This window comes from Muntiacus reevesi, chromosome 8, assembly GCF_963930625.1.
Source record: "Muntiacus reevesi chromosome 8, mMunRee1.1, whole genome shotgun sequence".
Classification (NCBI taxonomy): Eukaryota; Metazoa; Chordata; class Mammalia; order Artiodactyla; family Cervidae; genus Muntiacus; species Muntiacus reevesi.
In genome coordinates, this window is record NC_089256.1 from 71,852,251 (window position 1) to 71,875,000 (window position 22,750).

The 22,750-nt window shown below is 39.6% G+C and overlaps 1 protein-coding gene across 1 annotated transcript in view; it reads left to right on the forward strand.

The window, feature by feature from the left end:
- The window catches only part of NCEH1 (neutral cholesterol ester hydrolase 1), a 70,041-nt gene extending 48,069 nt beyond the window's left edge, over positions 1 to 21,972 (forward strand). Inside the window, exons 4-5 of the mRNA XM_065942917.1 lie at positions 15,943 to 16,114; positions 18,043 to 21,972. Of these exons, the coding sequence (XP_065798989.1) occupies positions 15,943 to 16,114; positions 18,043 to 18,660 (790 nt within the window). The 3' untranslated portion in view covers positions 18,661 to 21,972. The remainder of the gene's footprint in view (positions 1 to 15,942; positions 16,115 to 18,042) is intronic.
- The last annotated feature ends 778 nt before the right edge of the window (positions 21,973 to 22,750 follow it).

Consider the following 22,750-nt stretch of genomic DNA (forward strand, 5'->3'; position numbering starts at 1 on the left):
CTATGATCAACCTAGATAACATATTAAAAAGCAGAGACATCCCTTTGCCATAAAGGTCAGTCTAGTCAAAGCTATGGTTTTTCCAGTAGTCATGTATGGATGTGAGAGTTGGACTGTAAAGATAGTGGAGTGCTGAAGAATTGGTGTTTTTGAATTGTGGTGTTGGAAAACTCTTAAGAGTCCCTTGGACTGCAAGGAGATCCAACCAGTCCATCCTAACAGCAATCAGTCCTGAATATTCATTGGAAGGACTGATGCTGAAGCTGAAACTCCAATAATTTGGCCACCTGATGGGAAGAACTTATTCATTGGAAAAGACCCTGATGCTGGGAAAGATTGAAGGCAGGAGGAGAAGGGGATGACAGAGGATGAGATGGTTGGATAGCATCACTGACTCAATGGACATGAGTTTGAGTATTCTCCAGGAGATGGTGATGGACAGGGAAGCCTAGTGTGCTGCATTTCATGGTGTCACAAAGAGTTGGACACGATTGAGTGACTGAACTGAACTGAACTGAAGAATGTGAAAAATAGTTTTAACAACATCAGTGATTGTAGTAACACAAAAATCATGGTGTTCCATGGCAGACATGTGCAGGTGCTATGTATACACTGTTTCTCCTCCTTCAGATCTTTGTCCAAATATTATCCTTTCAACAAGGCCTTCGTTTACACCCCTAAAATTTCAGTCCACTTTCCTTCTATTTTTCTCCAAAATTATCAATTAAAATTCTCCACATTTTCAAAACTATCTCCAATTATCAGTGGACTGACAGACCATATATATAACTTATTATGTGCTTATTGTATCAGGTAGAAATAAAAGATGTAAATTTTGTGAAGGCAGAGATTTTAGGGATGGTTGTCTGCTTTGCTCATAGCTGATCATTAGTGTCTGGAATTGTCCCTGGAAGATAGAGGACATTTGTGATATTGCGACTTTTAGAAATATATGTTTCGTCATACAGATGACCAAATATATATTTTTCATGTGTACTTGGTCTTCATCCAAAGTTCCTGGTTCACAGCTCCCCAGATCCTTGAAATTTCCTGTATTCAGAGTATTAAAGATGTCTTTGTTTTGTGAATGAGATGATCTTTGGAAGCAGCTAAGGATGGGGATACTGATTGCCAGGAGAACCAACCATGTGATTAGAGGGCTGGAACTTTCCTACACTCTGGTCTCTGAGGAGGGGAGAGGGGCTGGAGGCTGAATCAATTGCCAGTGGCCAGTGATTTAATCAGTCATACCTATGTAATGAATCTTCCATGAAAACCCAAAGGACAGGGTTCAGAAAGCTTCCACTTAGTGAACACATGTAGGTGGGAGAGTGGTACACCTTTGAGAGGACATGGAAACTCTGAACCCTTCCCATGTACCTTGCCCTTCATATCTCTTCCATCTGATTTTATAATAAATTAGTAACCTCGAGAGCAAAACCTTTCTCTGAGTTCTGTGAGCCACTCTAGCAAATTAATTGAGCCTGAGGAGGAAGTCGTAGAACCCTCTGATTTATAGCCAGGTGGTCAGAAGTACTTGGACTTGGGGTTGGCAGCCTGTGTTGGAGGGGATTGTTGGAACCTCCGGTCTATAACTTGCTAAGAAGCATACGTGATTACTTGGGCTTGTGTCTGATGTCTGAAGCAGGGGGGAATCCTACAGTTTTATAGGTGGTGGTTTAGTCACTGAGTTGTGTCCAACTCTTCTAGGCAATAATACTGGAGTGGGTTGCCATTTCCTTCTCCAGGGGATCTTCCCAACCTGACCCAGGCATTGAACCCAGGTCTCCTGCATTTCAGGTGGTCTCCTGCATTGCAGGCAGATTCTTTACTGACTGAACCACAGAGAACAAATGTTGATCCCTTAATCTGTGGAATCTGATGCTATTTCCATAGATACTCTCAGAATTGAGTTGAACTGTTAGATACCCAACTGATGTCTGCTGCATTGCTTGATGGAGGTATGGGACAAGCCCCTCCCCTACCCCAGCCCCCACCCCGCCAAGAAAAAACAAACACATGTTGAAGATTAGTCACATAACACCAGAAGAGCATTTAATACCTCTTTATGGAATGAATGAGTAAAGAGTTTTGCTTAGCTCTCGTAGGAGTCATCCAAAATAAGTATTTTGATAATTTTCCTCATAGATGAGGAATTTGAGGTCCATAAAGTTAAGTAACCTGCGTGAAGTCACATAGGTGGAGGGAAGAATAGAATAAATCAGGTGGAATCACACCTCAGGTTCTTATGCTTCTTTGAGCTAGAATCAAACTAACATTGAAGTGCTTCTGGTTCAAGATGGTGGAGTAGAAGGGTGTGTGCTCTCTCCTCATGTGAGAGCACCAAAATCACAAATAACTGTTGAACAACCACAGACAGGAGGGCGCTGGAACCCACCAAAAAGAGATACCCCACATCCAAAGACAAAGAAGAAGCCACAGTTGAGATAGTAGGAGGGGTACAATCAGGATAAGATCAAATCCCATAACTGCCAGGTGTGTGACCTACAAACTGGAGAACAAAAAGTTCTCCCACTGTTGTGAAGATTCTGAGCCCCATATCAGGCTTCCCAGCCTGGGGATCTGACAAAGGGACTGGGAATCCCCAGGGAATCTGACCCTGAGGGTCAGTGGATTTGATTACAGGACTTTCACAGAACTTGGGAAAACAAAGGCTCCAGTCTTGGAAAGGGTACAAAAAAAATCTTGTGTGCACCAAGACCCAGAGGAAAGAAGCAATGACCCCACAGGAAACTGAATCAAAACACCTAGTGTTGGAGGGTCTCCTGTGGAGGCTGGATCAGCAGGGGCTTACCACAGGGATGGGGCACTGGCAGCGGCAGTCCTGGAAGGTCCCCCTTGGCATAGACCCTCTTGGAGGTCACTATTAACCCTACCATAGAGCCTGTAGACTCCAGGACTGGGTTGCCTCAGGCACAACTACCAGGGAGGGAGTACAGTCCCACCCATCAGCATATAGTTGGACTAAAGCTTTACTGATCAAGGCCCTGCCCACCAGAGCAAGACCTAGCTTTTCCCACCCTGTCCCTTCCATCAAGAAGCTTACAGAAATCTCTTAGCCTCATCCACCAGAGGGCAGATAGAAGAAGCAAGAACTACAATCCCATAGCAGCTAGAAAGAAAACTACATTACAGAAAGTTAATCAGGATGAAAAAGCAGAGTTATATCCCAGATGAAAGGACAATAATATAAAACCCCAGAAAAACAACTAAATGAAGTGGAAATAAGCTTCAGAATAATGATAGTAAAGATGATCCAGGATCTCAGAAACAGAATGGAGAAGATGCAAGAAATGTTTACCAAAGACCTAGGAGAACTAAAGAACAAATAGAGATGAAAAATAGCCTAAAAGGAATCAATAGCAGAATAACTAAGGCAGAAGAATGGATAAGTGACTTGGAGAACAGAATGGTGGAAATCACTGCTGCAGAACAGAATATAGAAAAAATAATGGAAAAAAAAATGAAGACAGCCTACGAGACCTCTGGGACAACATTAAACACACCAACATTTGCATTATAGGGGTCCCAGAAAGAGAAGACAGAGAGAAAGGATCTGAGAAAATATTTGAAGAGGTAATAGCTGAAAACTTCCCTAACATGGGAAAGAAATAGTCAAACAAGTCCAGGAAGCACAGTGTCCCCGGTAGGATAAACCCAAGCAGGAACATCCCAGTACACGTAGTAATCAAACTGACAAAAGTTAAAGATAAAATTCTAAAAGCATCAAGGGAAAAATGACAAATATCATACAAGGGAACTCCCATCAGGTTATCAGCTGATTGCTCAATAGAAGCTCTACAAGCCAGAAGGGAATGACACAATATATTTAAAGTGATGAAGGGGAAGAACCTACAAGCAAGAATACTCTGCCCATCAGGAAGACTGTCATTCAGATTTGGTGGAGAAATCAAAAGCTTTCCAGACAAGCAAAAATTAAGAGAATTCAACACCACCAAACCAGCTTTACGACAAATGTTAAAGGAACTTCTCTAGGCAGGAAACACAAGAGAAGGAAAAGACGTACAGAAAACAAACCCAAAGCTATTAATAAAATGATAATAGGATTGTACATATTGATAATTACCTTAAATGTAAATGGATTAAATGCACCAACCAAAAGACATAGCTGGATGGGCGGATAAAAACGTGCATGTATGCACTTCCACTTACCACATCACTCTGCTTGACCCCTCAATTGTATGTAATTATTTTATATTGTTAAGTTAATCATATTCCCACTATGGCTTACAATTATAATTATCTCTTATTTTTTGTCTGGCTATTGACTGTGAAAACTGATAAACTTCTTTTATTATTGTGATTATGTAACTATTACCCACTTAATGCCATTGTATCATGATTGATCAACCAAAAAATAATAGAATTCTGTATCATCAAAACTACCATTTAATAGAAAAACTTGTAATCACTTTTTAAAATCCAGATGCATATCAGAATTACCTTGGAATTTTTTGAAAAATGCAAATGCCCAGGTATTGTTTTTTCTCTCCAAAGCTCCAGATATGTTTCTAATGAACAGTCATGTTTAAAAACAACTGAACTGTTTGATGATTTTATACTTTCATCTAGTTTGTTTCACTTTTTATATTTTAAATTCAGTGCTCCCATTTCATATAGTTCATGTTTTCCAATTTTTCCAGCTCTTTTCTTTTTTTTTTTTGATGTTCTTTCTCATGCCTTTATCAAGAGTAGTAGAAAAACTTTTGTATACATATATATGGGGATTCCTTGGTAGCTCAGTGGTAAAAAAAAAAAAATCCGCCTGCAATGCAGGAGATGCAAGAGACGTGGGTTCAATCCCTGGGTTGAAAAGATTCCCTGGAGAAGGTAATGGCTACCCAGTATTCTTGCCTGGAGAATTCCATGAACAGAGGAGCTTGATGGCTCTTTGGGGTCTCAAAGAGTCAGACATGACTGAGTGACTTTTAGTTAGTTAGTGTGTGACTATCCTGTCACATTGATCCAAGTGCAGCAGGAAGTATTAGTTATGTACAAACTCTGCCTTGTTCTGCCAGAAGACAACCAAGGGCCAGACAATTGTCCAGAACCACATTAGCCAAGGAAACAAGAGAGGCCCCAAGCCCCATTAAGACTTTACATAGGAGGCAACCTACTACATCGTTTTACTTCTCTATTGATGGTACCTGTCTTTTTTTTTTTTTTTTTTTTTTTGGTGCAAATCTTTCTTCTTGGTTTATCGCATTACTTTTTTTTTTTTTTTTATTAGCTGGAGGCTAATTACTTCACAGGTACCTGTCTTTTGAATAAGTGTCTCAGGTCTTTCACTGGCTCACAGGTGTATTGTTCTTCTCCTGTGACCTGCGGGGTTTCTGCAAAACAGTCAGACCCAACTGAACGATTAAGCACACAAACACATAAACAATTTTTATATATATTTTAGAAAACTTATGAATTTTTGCCTAACTAAAAAATTTATGACATTTGATTCTACTTGTTTGACTTAGTATGAATAGAATGCTACATTTCTTATTTTTAAAAAGTAGATATGCAACAAGCAACAGAGGTTTACTGTACAGCACGGGGAACTATAGTCAATACCTTGTAATAACCTATAATGGAAAATAATCTCAAAAAATAATTGAAAGCTAACACTGAAGGGAGCTAATGATGCCAAGTGACGGGTTTATGGCAACAATTGCCACTTTCCATGCCCTGACCTTGCTTACCTTCCCTCTGCCTCTCTCTGCCAGCTGAGCTCCCCTTCACAGCTTACCTCTTTTTTTGCCCCTACTCTGGATCGGGAACCTAAGGGAATCCTTGCCTCTCCAGTCCCTTGGAAGGGCTAGTGTCCAGAGTCATTGAAGCAGCTCTGACCCTGTGAACAAGAGTCTTAGAACCAGAGTGGTGCTGTGGCAGCCTCCTCAGCAAATTTGACACTAGACAGCCCTGGACAACTCCCAGACCATCCTAGATAAATCATCAGGGCCTCCCAAATCACTCGAGGGCCCCTGGTGCAATTTTATATTGCAAGAAGTGTCAAGCATATCATATGGCCTGGGCTGCTGGTCAAAGGAAGACTGCAACTGTTTAGGCAGATGAAACCCCGTTATAGATCAAGGCCCTGAAGCTCAGGGCCAGTGAACTGACTTCAGGGCCTCTTCAGTGGTTTCCTGTGTAGCTCCAGCTCCTCAAAGGCCTGAGGAAAGGACAGAAGGTGGTCTTGTTTTACTTGGCACTATGAGAATTCTCCACATGAGCCTAATCTTCCAAGTGTTCTTTTAAGCCTAGGTGTATCACAAGACAAAGAAGGATAGATAGGATGTTTTTAAGATTTTTTTTTAAAAAGTTAAATATAGAACAATAGAATGGGTCTGACTTGTTCAGCTGGGTCTGACTCTTTTACAGAAACCCTGCAGGTCACAGCAGAAGAACAATATACCTGTGAGCCAGTGAAAGACCTGAGACACTTATTCAAAAGACTAGAGATCTCGTCTTGAAAATTAGAGTTACCAAGGGAACATTTCATGCAAAGATGGGCACAATAAAGGACAGAAATAGTATGGACCTAACAGAAGCAGAAGATATTAAGAAGAGGTGGCAAGAATACACAGAAGAACTATACAAAAAAGATCTTCACGACCCAGATAAACACGATGGTATAATCACTCACCTAGAGCCAGACATCCTGGAATGGGAAGTCAAGTGGGCCTTAGGAAGCATCACTATGAACAAAGCTAGTGGAGGTGATGGAATTCCAGTTGAGCTATTTCAAATCCTAAAAGATGAGGCTGTGAAAGTGCTGCTTTCAATATGCCAGCAAATTTGGAAAACTCAGCAGTGGCCACAGGACTGGAAAAGATCAGTTTTCATTCCAATCCCAAAGAAAGGCAATCCCAAAGAATACTCAAACTACCGCACAATTGCACTCATCTCACACGCTAGCAAAGTAATGCTCAAAATTCTCCAAGCCAAGTTTCAGCAATACGTGAACCATGAACTTCCAGATGTTCAAGTTGGATTTAGAAAGGGTAGAGGAACCAGAGAACAAATTGCCAACATCCGCTGGATCATCAAAAAAAGCAAGAGAGTTCCAGAAAAACATCTATTTCTGCTTTATTGACTATGCCAAAGCCTTTGATTGTATGGATCACAACAAACTGCAGAAAATTTTGAAAGAGGTGGGAATACCAGGCCACCTGACCTGCCTCCTGAGAAATCTGTATGCAGGTCAGGAGGCAACAGTTAGAACTGGACATGGAACAGACTGGTTCCAAGTAGGAAAAGGAGTACGTCAAGGTTGTATATTGTCACCATGCTTATTTAACTTATATGCGGAGTACATCATGAGAAATGCTGGGCTGAAAGAAGCACAAGCTGGAATCAAGACTGCTGGGAGAAGTATCAATAACCTCAGATATGCAGATGGCACCACCCTTATAGCAGAAAGTGAAGAACTAAAGAGCATCTTGATGAAAGTGAAAGAGGAGAGTGAAGAAGTTGTCTTAAAACTCAACATTCAGAAAACTAAGATTATGGCATCCAGTCCCATCACTTCATGGCAAATAGATGGAGAAACAGTGGAAACAGTGACAGACTTTATTTTTGGGGTTTCCAAAATCACTGCAGATGGTGACTGCAGCCATGAAATTAAAAGACGCTTACTCCTTGGAAGAAAAGTTATGACCAACCTAGACAGCATATTAAAGAGCAGAGACATTACTTTGCCAACAAAGATCCATCTAGTCAAGGTTATGGTTTTTCCAGTAGTCATGTATGGATGTGAGAGTTGGACTGTGAAGAAAGCTGAATACCAAAGAATTGATGCTTTTGGACTGTAGTGTTGGAGAAGACTCTTGAGAGTCCCTTGGACTGCAAGGAGATACAACTAGTCCATCCTAAAGGAAATCAGTCTTGAATATTCATTGGGTGGACTGATGTTGCTATTGGCCACCTGATGCAAAGAGCTGTCTCATTTGAAAAGACTCTGATGCTGGGAAAGATTGAAGTCAGAAGGAGAAAGGGGTGACAGAGGATGAGATGGTTGGATGGCATCACTGACTCAAGGGGCGTGAGTTTGAATAAACTCCAGGAGTTGGTGATGGACAGGGAGGCTTGTCCTGCTGCATTTAATGGGGTCACAAAGAGTCAGACATGACTGAGTGACTGAACTGAACTGAACTGAATGAATGAATACACTTTGAGATGGTTAGTGATTTCAGAGAGTTGTTACAAGAATCACTTTGGACATCTGAGATGAAAGGACCTTGGATGCTCTAAGGCACTAGGCAAGTCTGGAGGCTCAATGCCCTAGCCCATGGACAGAAAGGTCCAACTGTATTCATCAACATGTTTGGAAGTCACAGAACTTTTCTTTGCAGCAATAATGAGCTAAGGTGATTAGGATCCATCCAGGCCAGCCAAACTCTAAAGAGTCACATAACCTTTATGCTCTAGTTGAGGTATGGCCAACGTCATATGACTGTGATGTTTCTCTTGGAAAGTATGTTCAGAGGTCTGACATGGGACCATATTTCTCCTCACTGTTCACCTCTTTCTTCCTTCCTTTATTCCATAAATATCTATTGACTTCCTGTAATGTGCCAGCTATTGTGTTAAATTCTAATGCATAACAGTGTGACTAAACATAATTTCTGCCCTCATAGAGTTTACAATCTAGATGGGAAAGCAAATCTTGAACAAATAATGTTAAACATGATAAGTGATTTGAAGTAGAAAGGGAAGTAGTGATGGAGGCATCTAATAGGTAAGGTGTTATCTAGTTCGAAGATTTGAATTGTACTCCTAAGGATGAGCAGAACCTAGTTAAAGGAGTGAATTGGTCATGGAAGTACAAAATGGGGAAATGAGAGGGACTGGGAGGAAAGGAGGAGGATGAGAACATTAAGGAAATGAAATATGAGAGATGACTAATGGAGGGACTCATGCTTCTGGAGATAAGAAATATGGGTGTATACCTGGGGGCCTTCAGAAGGATGGTGGACTCTGGGTTCTCCTGGAATTCTTTCTCCTAGCAGGGAGGCTGTCTGGACACAACTGCTCCTTATCCTTGAGGCTAACAGAAGTGGGTAGTGCTGTCATGGCTTTGTTTCAGTGTGGGGATGGCCTTCTGGAAGGTTCTATATAATCTGAGGAAGCTGATAGGCAAGGGTTGAGGATGAAATCACTTCACATGAAGCACAACCATGAGCTGGAACTCCTGAGTTAACGTCATTGGTATTGGCTCAAGATTCTGGGGACAGATCTAACAACTAAGGTAGATAAAGATCTCAAGGCATAAAAATAGGCCATGACTTCTATTCAGTAGCTTCAACAACACTATGCTATTTTTACACATAATTGCACAATAAGTATTTTTGAAGTAAATGAAAGAGTTCATCTTATAATACCAAAAATACATGGATGTATCCTCACGTACATAACCTGGGAGGGTAGTTTATGTTTATAAGCTTATTTTCATAAACTTTAGTGCAGTTTAACTGTAACATGATAACTTTTTACCTGTAGTTTATATAATGAAACACAATAGTAAAACCATAAAACATGAGGGAAAAGGAATATTTAATTTTTTTGAAAGATAAGATGCTAATGTATAACATGGTGAATATAGTCAGTAATGTTGTATTAACTATGTATGGTGATAAATGGTAACTAGACTTATTGTAGTCATATGTCATAATATATATAAATGTCAAATCAGTATGTTATACATACAATATAATATTAAGTGGTCATCGTACTTCCATTACAAAAAGATAAAATGGGAGATAATAACAAAGTATTATTAAGCTGGATATTATTAAATTCTAGCTTTTTTGGTTGTGAAAAGTGGTTTCAAGTTGTGTTTTGCTTAAGTCTTTGCTACACTCAAACTTTCTATTTTGTGTTGATGGAGACCTTTTCCCATCCACCAAATATCAGGTAGCAGTATGCACAGAGAACTTAAAACTTGCCAGAGTTGTAAAGAAGAACATTGCTCAGAAGACAGGAAGGAAGCTGGAGTGTGTATCTTGGTCTGCTGCTAACAGAGTTATAAGCAATGGGACTCTTATGACTGTCTTCCTCATCCATAAGATTAGATGAGTGCAAGCTGACAAAATCACAAACCTTCTAGGAGGCACAGTGAGACGTACATGTTGATAGTTGTTCAAACAAGATACTCTGAAAGACACGACGTGACAGTCACCTCACTGTGACTTGCCCTTCGCTCCTTTTCCTGCTCTTCCTCCCTGTCCTGAGTGGAGAAATCCTCACGTATCACCCCGACCCAGGCAGCCCCGGGAGGTGGGCAGACTGAATTCTTCAGGGTTCCCTCCGAGAAAGGGGAGATTTGGCCCAAGCTTTCCTTTCACTCAGTCCAGGCCACTGTATTAGCAAACCTAAAGGCCAGTGTTACAAACAGTTTAATGCTACAGAAAGATAATATTGTGACTTCTTTTTAAAAAATAGGTTGTTTTAGGTCCTTAACAATCATTAACTAATGAATGTCTCCTTATTAGACATATTAAGGTAAAGTCTTCTTGACTCTGTTTTTGACTAAAAAAAAATCCACTGGTTTCTCTCTTGTGGTTTAGGACTTTTAGAATTTGTGGGGAGGAGGGTGAAGCTATACAGAAAGCCTGTGCTGTCAACAAGCAGTGAGGTAGGGAAGCTTAGTTCCATCCACACCTGAGCCCAGAGCTCAGTTTAGCTTCTGAAATCACAGAGAAAGTAGGTCAGAGGGACTTTGTACCAAGCCTACTTGGGCTCCAGTGGCCCCTGAGGGACTGCTTGGCTCTTTAGCGCCCCTTGAAGTTAAAAGCAAGGTTTGTATCTGAATGAGGGAAGGGAGGCCTGGAGAGCTCCCAGCTGTGTCCATAGAGACGTCTCAGGAAGCCTTAACTTGTAAACAGCATCAGGAATCACATTGTTTGAGTGGATCCTAATTCTAGAATCAGTCACTCCTAGGATTTTGGTGATACATCCTGACATCTGTCAGTTCTTTTGAATGTACTTATTGTCCAATCAACCAAGTTTTTGTTAAGCTCGGCTCTCCCTTGCTGAATGACTGATAGTCAAAGCTATCTCTGAAGGCAATTTTGAGAGAAGAAACAGAAAGGAAAACCCTTCTTCAACCTTTATGCGCAAACATTATTGCACAAATGAAAAGAGAAACAATTATCTATTCACAGTGTTTCATAATTTTATTATAAATTTTATTATATATTCTTCTAATGGAAAGGAAGCTTCACCAATTAGAAGAATAAGCAGATTCTTTCTCTGGAGTTGTCTTCCTCAAACAGCACAGTAAGAGTGTAATTGTTGATTTGTTTCAGATAACCCCTGCTGAACATACAGGTTCTTTAAGACTGAGCAAAATATTAACATTTTTTATGTTCTCAAGATGAATCTATTGAGCTCTTCTTGGGAGACAGTAAAAAGGGGGGGGGGAGTGGGGGCACGGGGCAAAAAAGGAATGTGATTTTGTCTCCCTCTTGAATCAAGTAGGAGTAGAATTTCATTCCAGAATATCGTGTACCTTTCACCCGCCTGGCACTACATGAATAGAACTGTGTCCTTGCCCACTGCAGAAGGCTGTCCTAGTGTTTCCAGGCCAGGTTATTTTGAGGAAGAATGTACTTTATAACACTCTTAGAACACTAGTGTCACTCAGGGTTTCCATTTCCAGAGTCATCCCCCGTCAACTCTGGACTCATGTATCTACCTTTGACTTAAGGAGGAGTTTGTCAGTCTTTCTGAGCATTGCTCCATCTCTCTGCTCACTAATAAAGTAGGTAATGGATTAACAGATTGCGGAATGGCATAGCTTATACCTGGACCACTTTAGTACATAATTATGACTTTCTGTTTATTCCTAGAAGCTGGCATGTCTGTTATGACTTAATGAGACTTTGAGGGCTCCAAAAAGGGAGAGCTGCATTTGGCCGGGCTCTTAGAAGTTTTCATGGAGGAAGCTGCATTTGAGATGAGACTTAAAGCATGGGAACATTTGATACGGAATTGCTGGGTGAAGGGCTAATGAGATGGAGAGAGGAATTAATGCTTTGGGAACAGGAACAGGAAGATGTGTTCAGAGGATACTGATGGTACGGCTGGATTCAGTGATATTTCGGAACCCTGGCATCACTTGGAGGACTTTTTCTTCAAATACAGATATGCTGGGCCCCACCTCAGATCAAATAAATGGGAATGTTTTGTAGAGGAGCTGAAACCTCAGTGTTTTGTTTTTTATAAATCTCCCAAGATTATCCTAAGGTACATACAGAGCTGAGAAACTCTGAGCTATGCAGGGCCTACAGACAGCCCTTGGAGACGTGCCTGAAGAGTAGGTGATTAAGGAACAATTTCTTTTTTTTAATGTCTTTTAAGGTATATGGCTTAATATTTTCCCTACTAAAATAATGCTGCTCTAATGACAGATTTTACATATAAAAGGCATAAACTAAATATATAAAAGGTATAAACAAAATTAAAATTTTGTTTGGGATGAATACAAATATCCTTATTAAATTATTAAATTTATTTAAAGATTTATCATGTACAGATAATTAAAGATGTTCCATGTGCCGGACGCTGTCTCAGGTGATTTGTTTTGAGAATATTGCAAAAACATTGAAATCATGAAAGAAGTTCTAGGATGTGAGAAATCTACAGTTTTGAGAATTTACTGCTTTGACGAGGTAGTAAGAAGACACCTGTACATTTGAAGTCTGCGGGTTTTGAAGAATGAGAATATTTTAAAAGGATGAGGCATGTGGGGTATAAATTTGGATTGTAGCTTTGCCACTTATTAGGTGTTGTAGGCTGGTTATGCATCCCCTTTGAGCTGTATGATCACACTCTTAAACCCACAGATTTACTCTGAGATTTGAGTGAAACCTCTGTAGAGCACCTGGTGAGGTGCCTCACCTAGCAGGAAAAAGTTAATTTTTATAGAGTGTACATATTCATTAAATTGAGTAAACCTCATTCTCAAGTTTACACCAAACTTTATTCTTTTGGTAGGAGGCACGTGTTTTATTAGATAGGCAGAAGCTAAGCACTGCAGAGTCATCTATCCTTCACTGAGTTAGGCAAATTGAGACTGTATTTACCACAAATTCATCAGGTGCTTTAACTCAATACAGCTGGGGAGGGAAAAGGCAGAATCGTCTTTGAGTACTTTGCAGGGACACAGCCTTGAACAAAAGCAGCAGGAACATGTATCTATACATGCTTTCTTTGACTATACCATTCATAAATTTCCTCCTGACTCTCAGTTTTCTGTGTCTGTAATGCTATTACAGAACTATTGTGATGCTTCTCAGGTCAATTCTGAGCTCCTTTGAAGGTTCATCTTACACTACGTGACCTCAGAAATATCTAGTTTGACTGCATTCTTCTGTCTGTGAAAATAGTATCCTTTCTTAGTGACTAAAACTAGAGAATGTTTCCAGAATGAACAAAGATAAGGGGAGGAGCAGTTTAGGAGACTGACCTTCAGGGGAACCAGGAGGACTAGGTTGTTTCCTCTGTTACTTGAGCCAGTTATTAATCAACTCTAGAGGAGGAAATGGCAACCCCCTCAAGTATTGCCTAGAGAATCTCATGTACAGAGGAGCCTGGCAGTCTACAGTCTGTGGAGTCGCAAAGAGTTAGACACGACTGAAGCAACTTAGCACCATTAATCAACTCATAAGATTTGAGGCAGTAGACTGTTTTTTAGATTATCAGTTCCTGTTGGTTCAAAAGTCACAAAGATCTTTTGTGAAACAACATCTGAACATTGGATTCACATGTATGTTCAGAACAGCGCACAACATGTTCTCACCCCCTGGGCCACCCGGAAGACAGCCTCTCATGCTGTCTGGCATCTTTCTGAGACAAAACAGCCTTTATTTTCACACCTTGAGTCATAAAGTGCATTTATTCTTATTTCATTCAAAGAATTAAGAATTCAGCTTGGTAATAATGAAATTAAAAATTTGAAACCTCATCCCAGAACTGATGGTAAATAGAATCATATGAGATGACTCCACCTGTTGGCCAAAGTGGTGTACTCCTACTCCTATCACCCATTATTAATAAATGAACCAAAGATGTGGGAGCTTCACTAAGGCACTGTGACAATCAACTGGAGGAAAATAATTTCAGAGGATTACTTGATCATCACAGATGGAAAAGCAGAAAAGAAACTAGATAACTTATTTTATCTGTTACAGGGCAACCACTAAGGGAATTTCTTATTGCATTTTATGTTTTTAAAAATGTAGTAATTCCTGAAAGACCAAGATATACATTCACTGTTTATCAGAGGATTTCACAAATACTTGTTGATCTGATTGTGTCTGCACAGAATGTCAAGATTTTTTTGGTGGCTGCACTGTGTAGCTTTTGGGATCTTAGTTTCCTGACCAAGGATTGAACCTGTGCCCTCTGAAATGAAAGTAGTCTAACCAACAGACTACCAGGGAACTCCCAGAATGTCAAGATATTTAATTAACTATATATCTGGAATTTAGATGGGGGAAATGAATAGCCTATGTAGAGTAGTATAGAAAAAACTAATTTCTGAGAATAAATATGCTAATTATAAATTTGAAATCAAAGGACTTGAGTATTAACTATTATTAGATTTTAATTAAGTAATTGGTTTCTATCCTACCTTATTTTGATTGGTGTTTGATTTATTTTGCAAGTTAAATAGCTTTCTATGCCTCAGTTTCTTCATTTGCAAAATGAAGATATGTTAATACTCAAAAAAGGTTTACTAGATGGATGATTGTGTGCTCAGCACATTGATAAATATACACTGGAAACATACAGATCCTGATATCAGAGAACACACTCTTAAGAGGAAATACAGAAATAAGTCATGCTAATATGAGGCAATATAAACAGCAATATACCACAGCACAGAGAATTATCAAGAAATGGTTGCCAGCTCAGCCCCAGAAGCAAGTGGAGTTAAACTCAAGGAAGGCTTCTTGGAGGAGGCAAACTCTCAAGTAAAACTTAAAGGATGAGTGAGAAATAGTAAACAAGGAAAGGAGGGTGGAGACCTTGGGATGCTCCAAACTGAGACTACTAATGGATTCATAAGATGACATTACAAGAGGGGCATTTGACAAAACCAAGGCTCTTGGGGCTCTCAGGGAATATCAGTCTTAACTAAGTGTACAGAGTAGAATCCCAAAGAGACTCTAATCTTGAAAAGTAAGGTGGTAGAAGAAGCCTCAGAAGTGTCCCAGAGGGCCTGCCATGGGCCTTCTGGAAACTTGGTTCTCCTTTTACTGGTTGACAGCTGAAATCTTAGTTTCAGCCTTCCAAGGAGCAAACCACATTGCTTGGGCTTAATGTCAGGAAGGCCTGACCTCTTTACTGGAGTACGATTTTATTTATCAAGTAAGTCATGAAAAATATCATGTGGGCTCAATAAACATGAGACCAATGAAGTGGTAAGTGCTGCTAAGTCACCTTCTAACCCAGAAGTGTTGTGAATGGAATAGTGATTTCCAGAAATAGTATTCCAGAATCTGCTGTGGTTCTCTCTATATTTTAATAATCAACATCTGCCTTTTACTTCAAAGTTTTGTTATCTTCCTTGGTGATAGCTGTAGATTTTTGTTTTGCTTGTTTGGTTTGGTGACTGATAGAAAAAATTACTATTACAAAATCATTGCATTTTTGGTAAACTATTTTGTATTGGGGTTTAGCTGATTAACAATGTTGTGATGTATTCAGGTGAACAGCGAAAGAACTCAGCCATACATATATGACAAAATCATTACATTTTTTTAAACTACGCGTTTGAATTGTATGAAAATGGTTTATTTATATATTTATTATAATTCCTTACCTGTTTGTTCATGGCTTCAAAAGAACCAGTTTCCCTTTAACCTTTAAAAGACCTGTAAAGACTTTGTGTTTTCTTCGCAGATACAGGCTAGTTCCAAAGGTTTATTTTCCTGAGCAAATTCATGATGTGGTACGTGCCACGAAGTACTTCCTGCAGCCAGAAGTCTTACACAAGTATTCAGTTGACCCAGGCAGAGTCGGCATTTCTGGTGACAGTGCTGGTGGGAATTTGGCAGCTGCCCTGGGCCAACAGGTAACAGAAATCCCTGAGGTGCTGGTGAAAGGAGGGTGCATGTTAATGTTCGGCAGACAGCACGTGTCCACTGGGCATGGCGAAGGCCTCGCGGGGTAGGCTGGTTACTCGGGGGCCAAGTTACTGAGATGACTGCACTGGAAAGTTCTCAGAGATCTTTCTGAAGTAGGAAAATGGGTCATTGAAAGAAGTGTCGTCTTTGAGTCCTTGGAAAGGCCCTGATTACAATTAATGAGAGAGGAGAGCTAGCATTTTAGCATCTGACCCTTGCCCCTCAGGGATATGCATGGAAATGAAGTATTCTCTGCTCCTTTTCCATATTGGACTTGAAAAACAGTATTTTGCTTATGTTTCAATTGCTAAGATTGTTTCCTTAAACTTAGAGCCAAATTTAAAAATTTTAAAGTGTTTGTTAATATAAAAGAAAAAGTTAGATGTTAACTTTTAAGTTAAGTGGTTCAGCCACTTTGAATGTTAAAATATATGTTAATCTGAGTTTTACTTCAGGGACTTCCCTGGTGGCTCAGATAGTAAAGTGTCTACCTACAATGCGGGAGACCTGGGTTCAATCCCTGAGTTGGGAAGATCTCCTGGAAAAGGAAATGACAACCCACTCCAGTATTCTTGCCTGGAAAATCCCATGGACGGGGGAGCCTGGTAGGCTACAGTCCATAGGGTTGCAGAGTCGGACACGACTGAGCGACTTCACTCACTCACTGAGTTTTACTTGGTTAAATTTTGTCTAGCTCTAATGGCATCCCAAATTTCGGGCAGCTGTGTAAATTCAAAGATAAGTACAGTTTTTCCCCTCTTATGGGTTAAATAATTTAAGAATAGCATTTCTATCGTCTTACCTCCAAATTTCTTTTGGCATTCTCCAATAGCATCTGCCTTTTCATTTGTGGTATGTCCTGATTTCTTCTCTTTTGCTGTAATTAAAGAACTTAGTTCTCTGCTTGGCACTGGTTGGTTTGCTATCCACATGTCCTGGTGCACTGGGGAGAGAATCATGGGCTTTAAAACCAGACAGAACTGGGTGGAATCCAAGCCCCCTTAGGGGAGCTGTGCGGCTTTGGGCAAGTCTCAGGAAAATGAGGATCGTGCCATCTGAATGAAGGGCTGTTGCCAGGACTTAGTGAGATGATGTATGTACAGTTCTTGGCATGTATTAAAAACTGCTTTTACAGAGCAATTACAGCTTCCCTCAGGATAGGGTTCTAAAGTCTGTTGCGAAACAAAATTGTTTGGCTGATGTTATCTTGAAGATTGTTTAGTAGCCTGTGAAACACAGTGACCTAGTTAGCTGCCTTTTAGATGTTATGTAAAAAATATATCATTTTAGACACTAGAATTACAAAATGAGGCAATATATTTGCATTTCGGGGAGACGTGGGGGGATGGAGTTCTGCAGTGGTAGGATTCAGTCACATTTCCATCTCAGTTGCACTCTCAGACACACACTCATGAAGTACAATGGAAGGTGCACTGCCAGCATGATTGAAATTCCCTCCCTCTCACCAACTGTGAGGACTCTAGGCTCATCAGAGGAGAGACCCTGAGGTCCTATTAAAAGACTTTGGAGTCCCATCATCTGTTCATTTAGCTTTTCATACCCACGTCCTCTGGAAGAGTCAGACTAGTTTTTTCTCCCCAGTAAGGCCCTGCCTTTTGGGGCCTTTCTTGGGAATACAAAACTCTCCATCCATAACACCAAGCATGATGAGTATCATGCCAAAGGATAGATACAAAGAGTGTTGATGGGTGTTTAAAGACCTAAGAGATCACGTACTTTCAAAGTGTTCACTCAAAACTATGAGTTGCAAACATCACACCTTTCTTAGTAAATATCCAACAGCTTGGACGGTGGTGCTGATGGTGGTGGCCATTCAAAGTGAAATGAAATAACGTGTTTGCTTTTTCTTCTCCAGTTTAATCAAGACACCAACCTAAAAAACAAGCTCAAAGTGCAAGCTTTAATTTATCCAGTTCTTCAAGCTTTAGATTTTAATACACCCTCTTATCAGCAAAATATGAACACCCCCATTCTGCCCCGGTATGTCATGGTGAAGTACTGGGTTGACTACTTCAATGGCAACTATGACTTTGTCCAGGCAATGATAGTCAACAATCACACGTCACTGGATGTGGATGAGGCTTCTTCCCTCAGGGCCCGTCTAAACTGGACATCCCTTTTGCCCACTTCCATCACAAAGAACTATAAGCCTGTCATGCAGACCACTGGCAACTCCAGGATTGTCCAGGAGATCCCTCAGCTGCTGGATGCCCGCTCGGCCCCACTCATCGCAGACCAGGAGGTCCTGCAGCACCTCCCAAAGACCTATATTCTGACCTGTGAGCACGATGTCCTGAGAGACGACGGAATCATGTATGCAAAGCGTTTGGAGAGTGCGGGTGTGGAGGTGACCCTAGATCACTTTGAGGATGGCTTCCACGGGTGCATGATTTTCACCAGCTGGCCAACCAACTTCTCAGTGGGAATTCGGACTAGGAATAGTTATATCAAGTGGCTGGATCAAAACCTGTGAAGGAGTGAGATTTCTGAAAAGCTCGAGCCCCTCCTGACCTCCTGCACCTGCTTTGGAAAGACATTGACTCTTTAGTCGACTAATTTCCTTTCATTACTTATGAATTATGGAATCTCTATTCCCTGCAGACTTCATGTTAATTTAATTTTAAGAAATGCTTTTGAGTAACTTAAGTGCAAAAACATCTGAATCTGATTCTCTAAGTGGGCCAGTCTCTCTGTTCATGTTTTAATCAAATTACTACTAATGCCCACAGCTATAGACAGCAGGGTTAGGAGCTGGAATTAGGCTTGGGTATTGCCTCCATCAGGTTCTTTTTAGAAGAAATTCTACCCACTGAGGATGACTTTAATGAGTAAAGAAAATGTGGGCCCTTCTTCAGCTTCCTAGAGTTTACTTTGAATTCAGAGCAGTGTTAAATATGGGTACTTCAAGGTCAATGCTGGGTACCAAATGCCCTCTGTTCTTTTTGGATGGGTGGCTTTGTTTCCTATGGGAATTTTGGCAAAGCTGTTCTAGCAAGGACAAGTTTCTCAAATGACTTTCTTCCTTTACAGTGTTAATTTATATGATAGCTATCTATAAGTCCAGTTGGATTATGATAATACTTGAAAGTTACTTTCTACCAGTATTATTAGAAAATATGAGGTTGCACGCACTGGATATCTGCACACCATTGTTTTTTGCCATCTCCCTGGGGGAGATCTTCTGGAAGCAAATGTATTTAGATTTAGAATAAATGTTCCTTTACAAAACAAGTAAAATAGACAAGTGAACCAACCCAATGTTTTCATAATGGCTACATCTGCTACATCTGACATAAGTTACTAAGAATAGTGTGTATATATTTGGCATAGTCAGAGAAGAAGATACATTTAATATTAAAATTAGGAAAAATGACTTTAGAGGGTCTAGTTTATTCTGGAAAACTCAACCTTTTCACTTGGGTAGCTTTAAAATGGGACTATTTTGGTATATATAATGTATCATTTATTTTTTTAAGTTATTTAATGTTAATATATATAGCTAGACAAGATTTTTCAGGATAAAGTCAGTAAAGAATATTAAAGATAATGATGTTTTTAAAAAAAATAACTACCTTAAGGTTTAAAAAAGTGACTTTAAAATTACGTCCACAAATAATTTTATGGAAAGAGGTAAAATAGCTATAATATTATTGTATATTGAATTAAGGCCTAAATATTTTGATGTTTATATGCATAACAAAATAATTAGACACTATGATTACACCTAGTAAAGTCACCTAAGTTCATAGTTCAGTAACTTAGATGAGATATACACTGGTCATTTCTGCTCTCTGTGGTTGGAGGAGCTACTTCATAGTCTTGTGGTGATACCCTTCATTATCACCTTCCAGCTAGGTATGAAGTTACAACAGACCAAGTTTCATTTCATGTGAAGCCTTCACTGCCAGTGGGGCATCTTTGGCACAGAAAGAAGCTCCGATTCTGATTCGACTCAACTTTGTTTTTGTTCCTTCCTGCCACTCTTCCTACTGCTCCAATCTGTGCTTCTTTCAGGCACTGCAGAAAGCAGACGTACAGCCAAGCCTTGATACAGTAAATTCACCAGTGGAAAGAAAGTAGAACCTTTTTACTCATTTGGAAGATAGGTATTTCCTACTAATGAGGATGAAATAACAAATGAGAATCTGCATATTTATTGTTCATTTATTATTTAAGTTACAAGCATTTTATGTATGGAAGTAAATGCGACAGTGAGTATATGTGTGGGTGCCTATGTGTGTATAAAAATAATCATACAGATTAACCTGCTAATGGACTCAGGAAAGTCACTTACCGTCTCTGGGCCCTTTATGCCTGTCCTCTAAAATCAGAGAATTGAACTTTATAAGGTATCTTCCAATTATACATTCCAACCATTTTGTCAGACTGGCAAATTGTATTGGCTTCTTCTTCAACAGTGTTTTGTTTTGTAGGTCATTATTCCATATACACAGACATATGCAGGATCAATTTTTTTTTCCATAAAAAACTTGGACTTTAATTCTTATTCTATGATAGCTAACCTCCTCATTTAATACTATTCTTTTTTACATCATTTGAAGGAACCAATGTTTGGATCTTATTTTGAGGTTATCCATCTCTAGGGAAACAAAGAAAATATAATACATGCACAAAATTCCTTAAAATGGCATTTCCCCCCAAAGTTGTGAGCCAAATTTTGTAGTAACTATAGACAATAAATCTAACCCTTCTAGATCTCCGAAGGACTCTCTCAGATGAAAAGAGAGAGTGAAAGAAAAAGGGGGTCAAGCACTGTTTCTGATGAAGCATATCGAGTTTCACTAAAGCTTATATTAGGAATTCCATGGTGGTCCCATGGTTAAAATTTGGCCTTTTCACTGCCATGCCTGGGTTTGATCTCTGGTTGGGGAACTAAGATCCTGCAAGCCATGTGGCGAGGTCAAAAATAAATAAAGCCTTTATGTATGTGATAATGTATCCCACCTTGCTTGAGGGTCTTCCTTGAAGTTTTCCTTGGAATAATAATTAGGAATCATGATACACAAGAACCACTAGATGCAAGAGAGGCTTATTGTTGTTTAGTCGCTAAGTCATGTCTTGTTGTGACCCCATGGACTGTAGTCCACCAGGCTCCTCTGTCCATGGGATTTCCCAGTCAACAATACTGGAGTGGGTAACCGTTTCCTCCAGGGGATCTTCCTGACCCAGGGATTGAACCCACGTCTCCTGCACTGACAGGGGGATTCTTTACCACTAAGCCACCAGGGAAGCTCACAAGAGAGGCTAAACCAACCAAAATCTGAGTGCTGAGAATTCCTTTGGAAAACACACAGAGTTTATGTTGAAGCTTTTTCGGTTTGAAATGAGTTTATTTTAGGTTTTGTTCTTATAAAAAAAAGTTTATGCTCCGCAAATTGATTTTTTTAAGTGTTATGGCTTTGTTTTCCCATTTTAAGAAAAGAAGTGGACAGTCTTTTTATAATGTTGTTTGTGAAATGTGGACATAAATATATGATGAAAAAATCTTAAAGTGCTACAAAATATAGTGAAGTATAAGTTAATCTTTTATCATTGATTTGTGAAGAAGTTAAAGACTTATATAATTATATTTGGGAATATAATATTTTGTGCATGATCTTTTAAACTTTGACTTTTTGCTTATTTCTCACTGCAAAGGGGAAGCAGATTTTATGAAGGATTTTGGTAGCCAATCTATTTTGTAAGACGAAAATCCACTGTGGAGGTAGGAAGGTATAAATCTGTTTTGATTCATGTTTGTAAATAAACTGTCTCTGTCTGGGAATGTGCCTCTTTCACGTCCCCTCATTCATTTTCTGTTTCCCATCTCCCTTTCTCTCCATATCCCAGGTCCCTAGCCACAGTGCTGCGCAAATCTTTGCCCCCTGGACTCCTCCAGCTCCCTTTCAAATACTGAGAAGGGCTCAGTGGCCTCCTTCATGGCATTCATTTCATGTCTGGATACAGTATGTGCTGCTAATACTGGAAACCTGCCTTGAATTGGCTAGAATATTCATAAAAACTAGGCAGACCCTGCAACCATTTCAGGACTTTCAATACACATTAGGGGTGTATCACAGTGCATATGAATTTGTATTTGAACAAGTTCAACCGAAGAAGTATTGATACCACAGAAGGCAAGTTTTCACACTAACCCTGACATTACAAGCAAAGCTAATAATTTCACGACTGAGTTTGTTATGCTCAGTTTAATTCAATATCATAGAAATTAACAAAAAATTTTTTCAAAATAAGTTGTTTGATTTGGTTCTAAATGGTCACATACTTGTGGGTAAATTAAATTTTCCTGTTCAATTAGAGTTATTTTCATCTTCTCCACCAAAACCTCTGGGAGGTGGCTATATTTTGCTGGCAGGATCCACAAATGGTTCCAACAGTTCTCCTTTGGGGCATTTAAAATGCACTGTATGTGTTTTAGTATTGTTTTTTCTTGTGGTCTTTCTTTTTTAATCCCCCATTTAAAAAAATCTCATATTTTCCAACAGATCCCCTATTTAAATATCTAGAAGATACTGATATTAGCCCAATATTCCCATGATTTC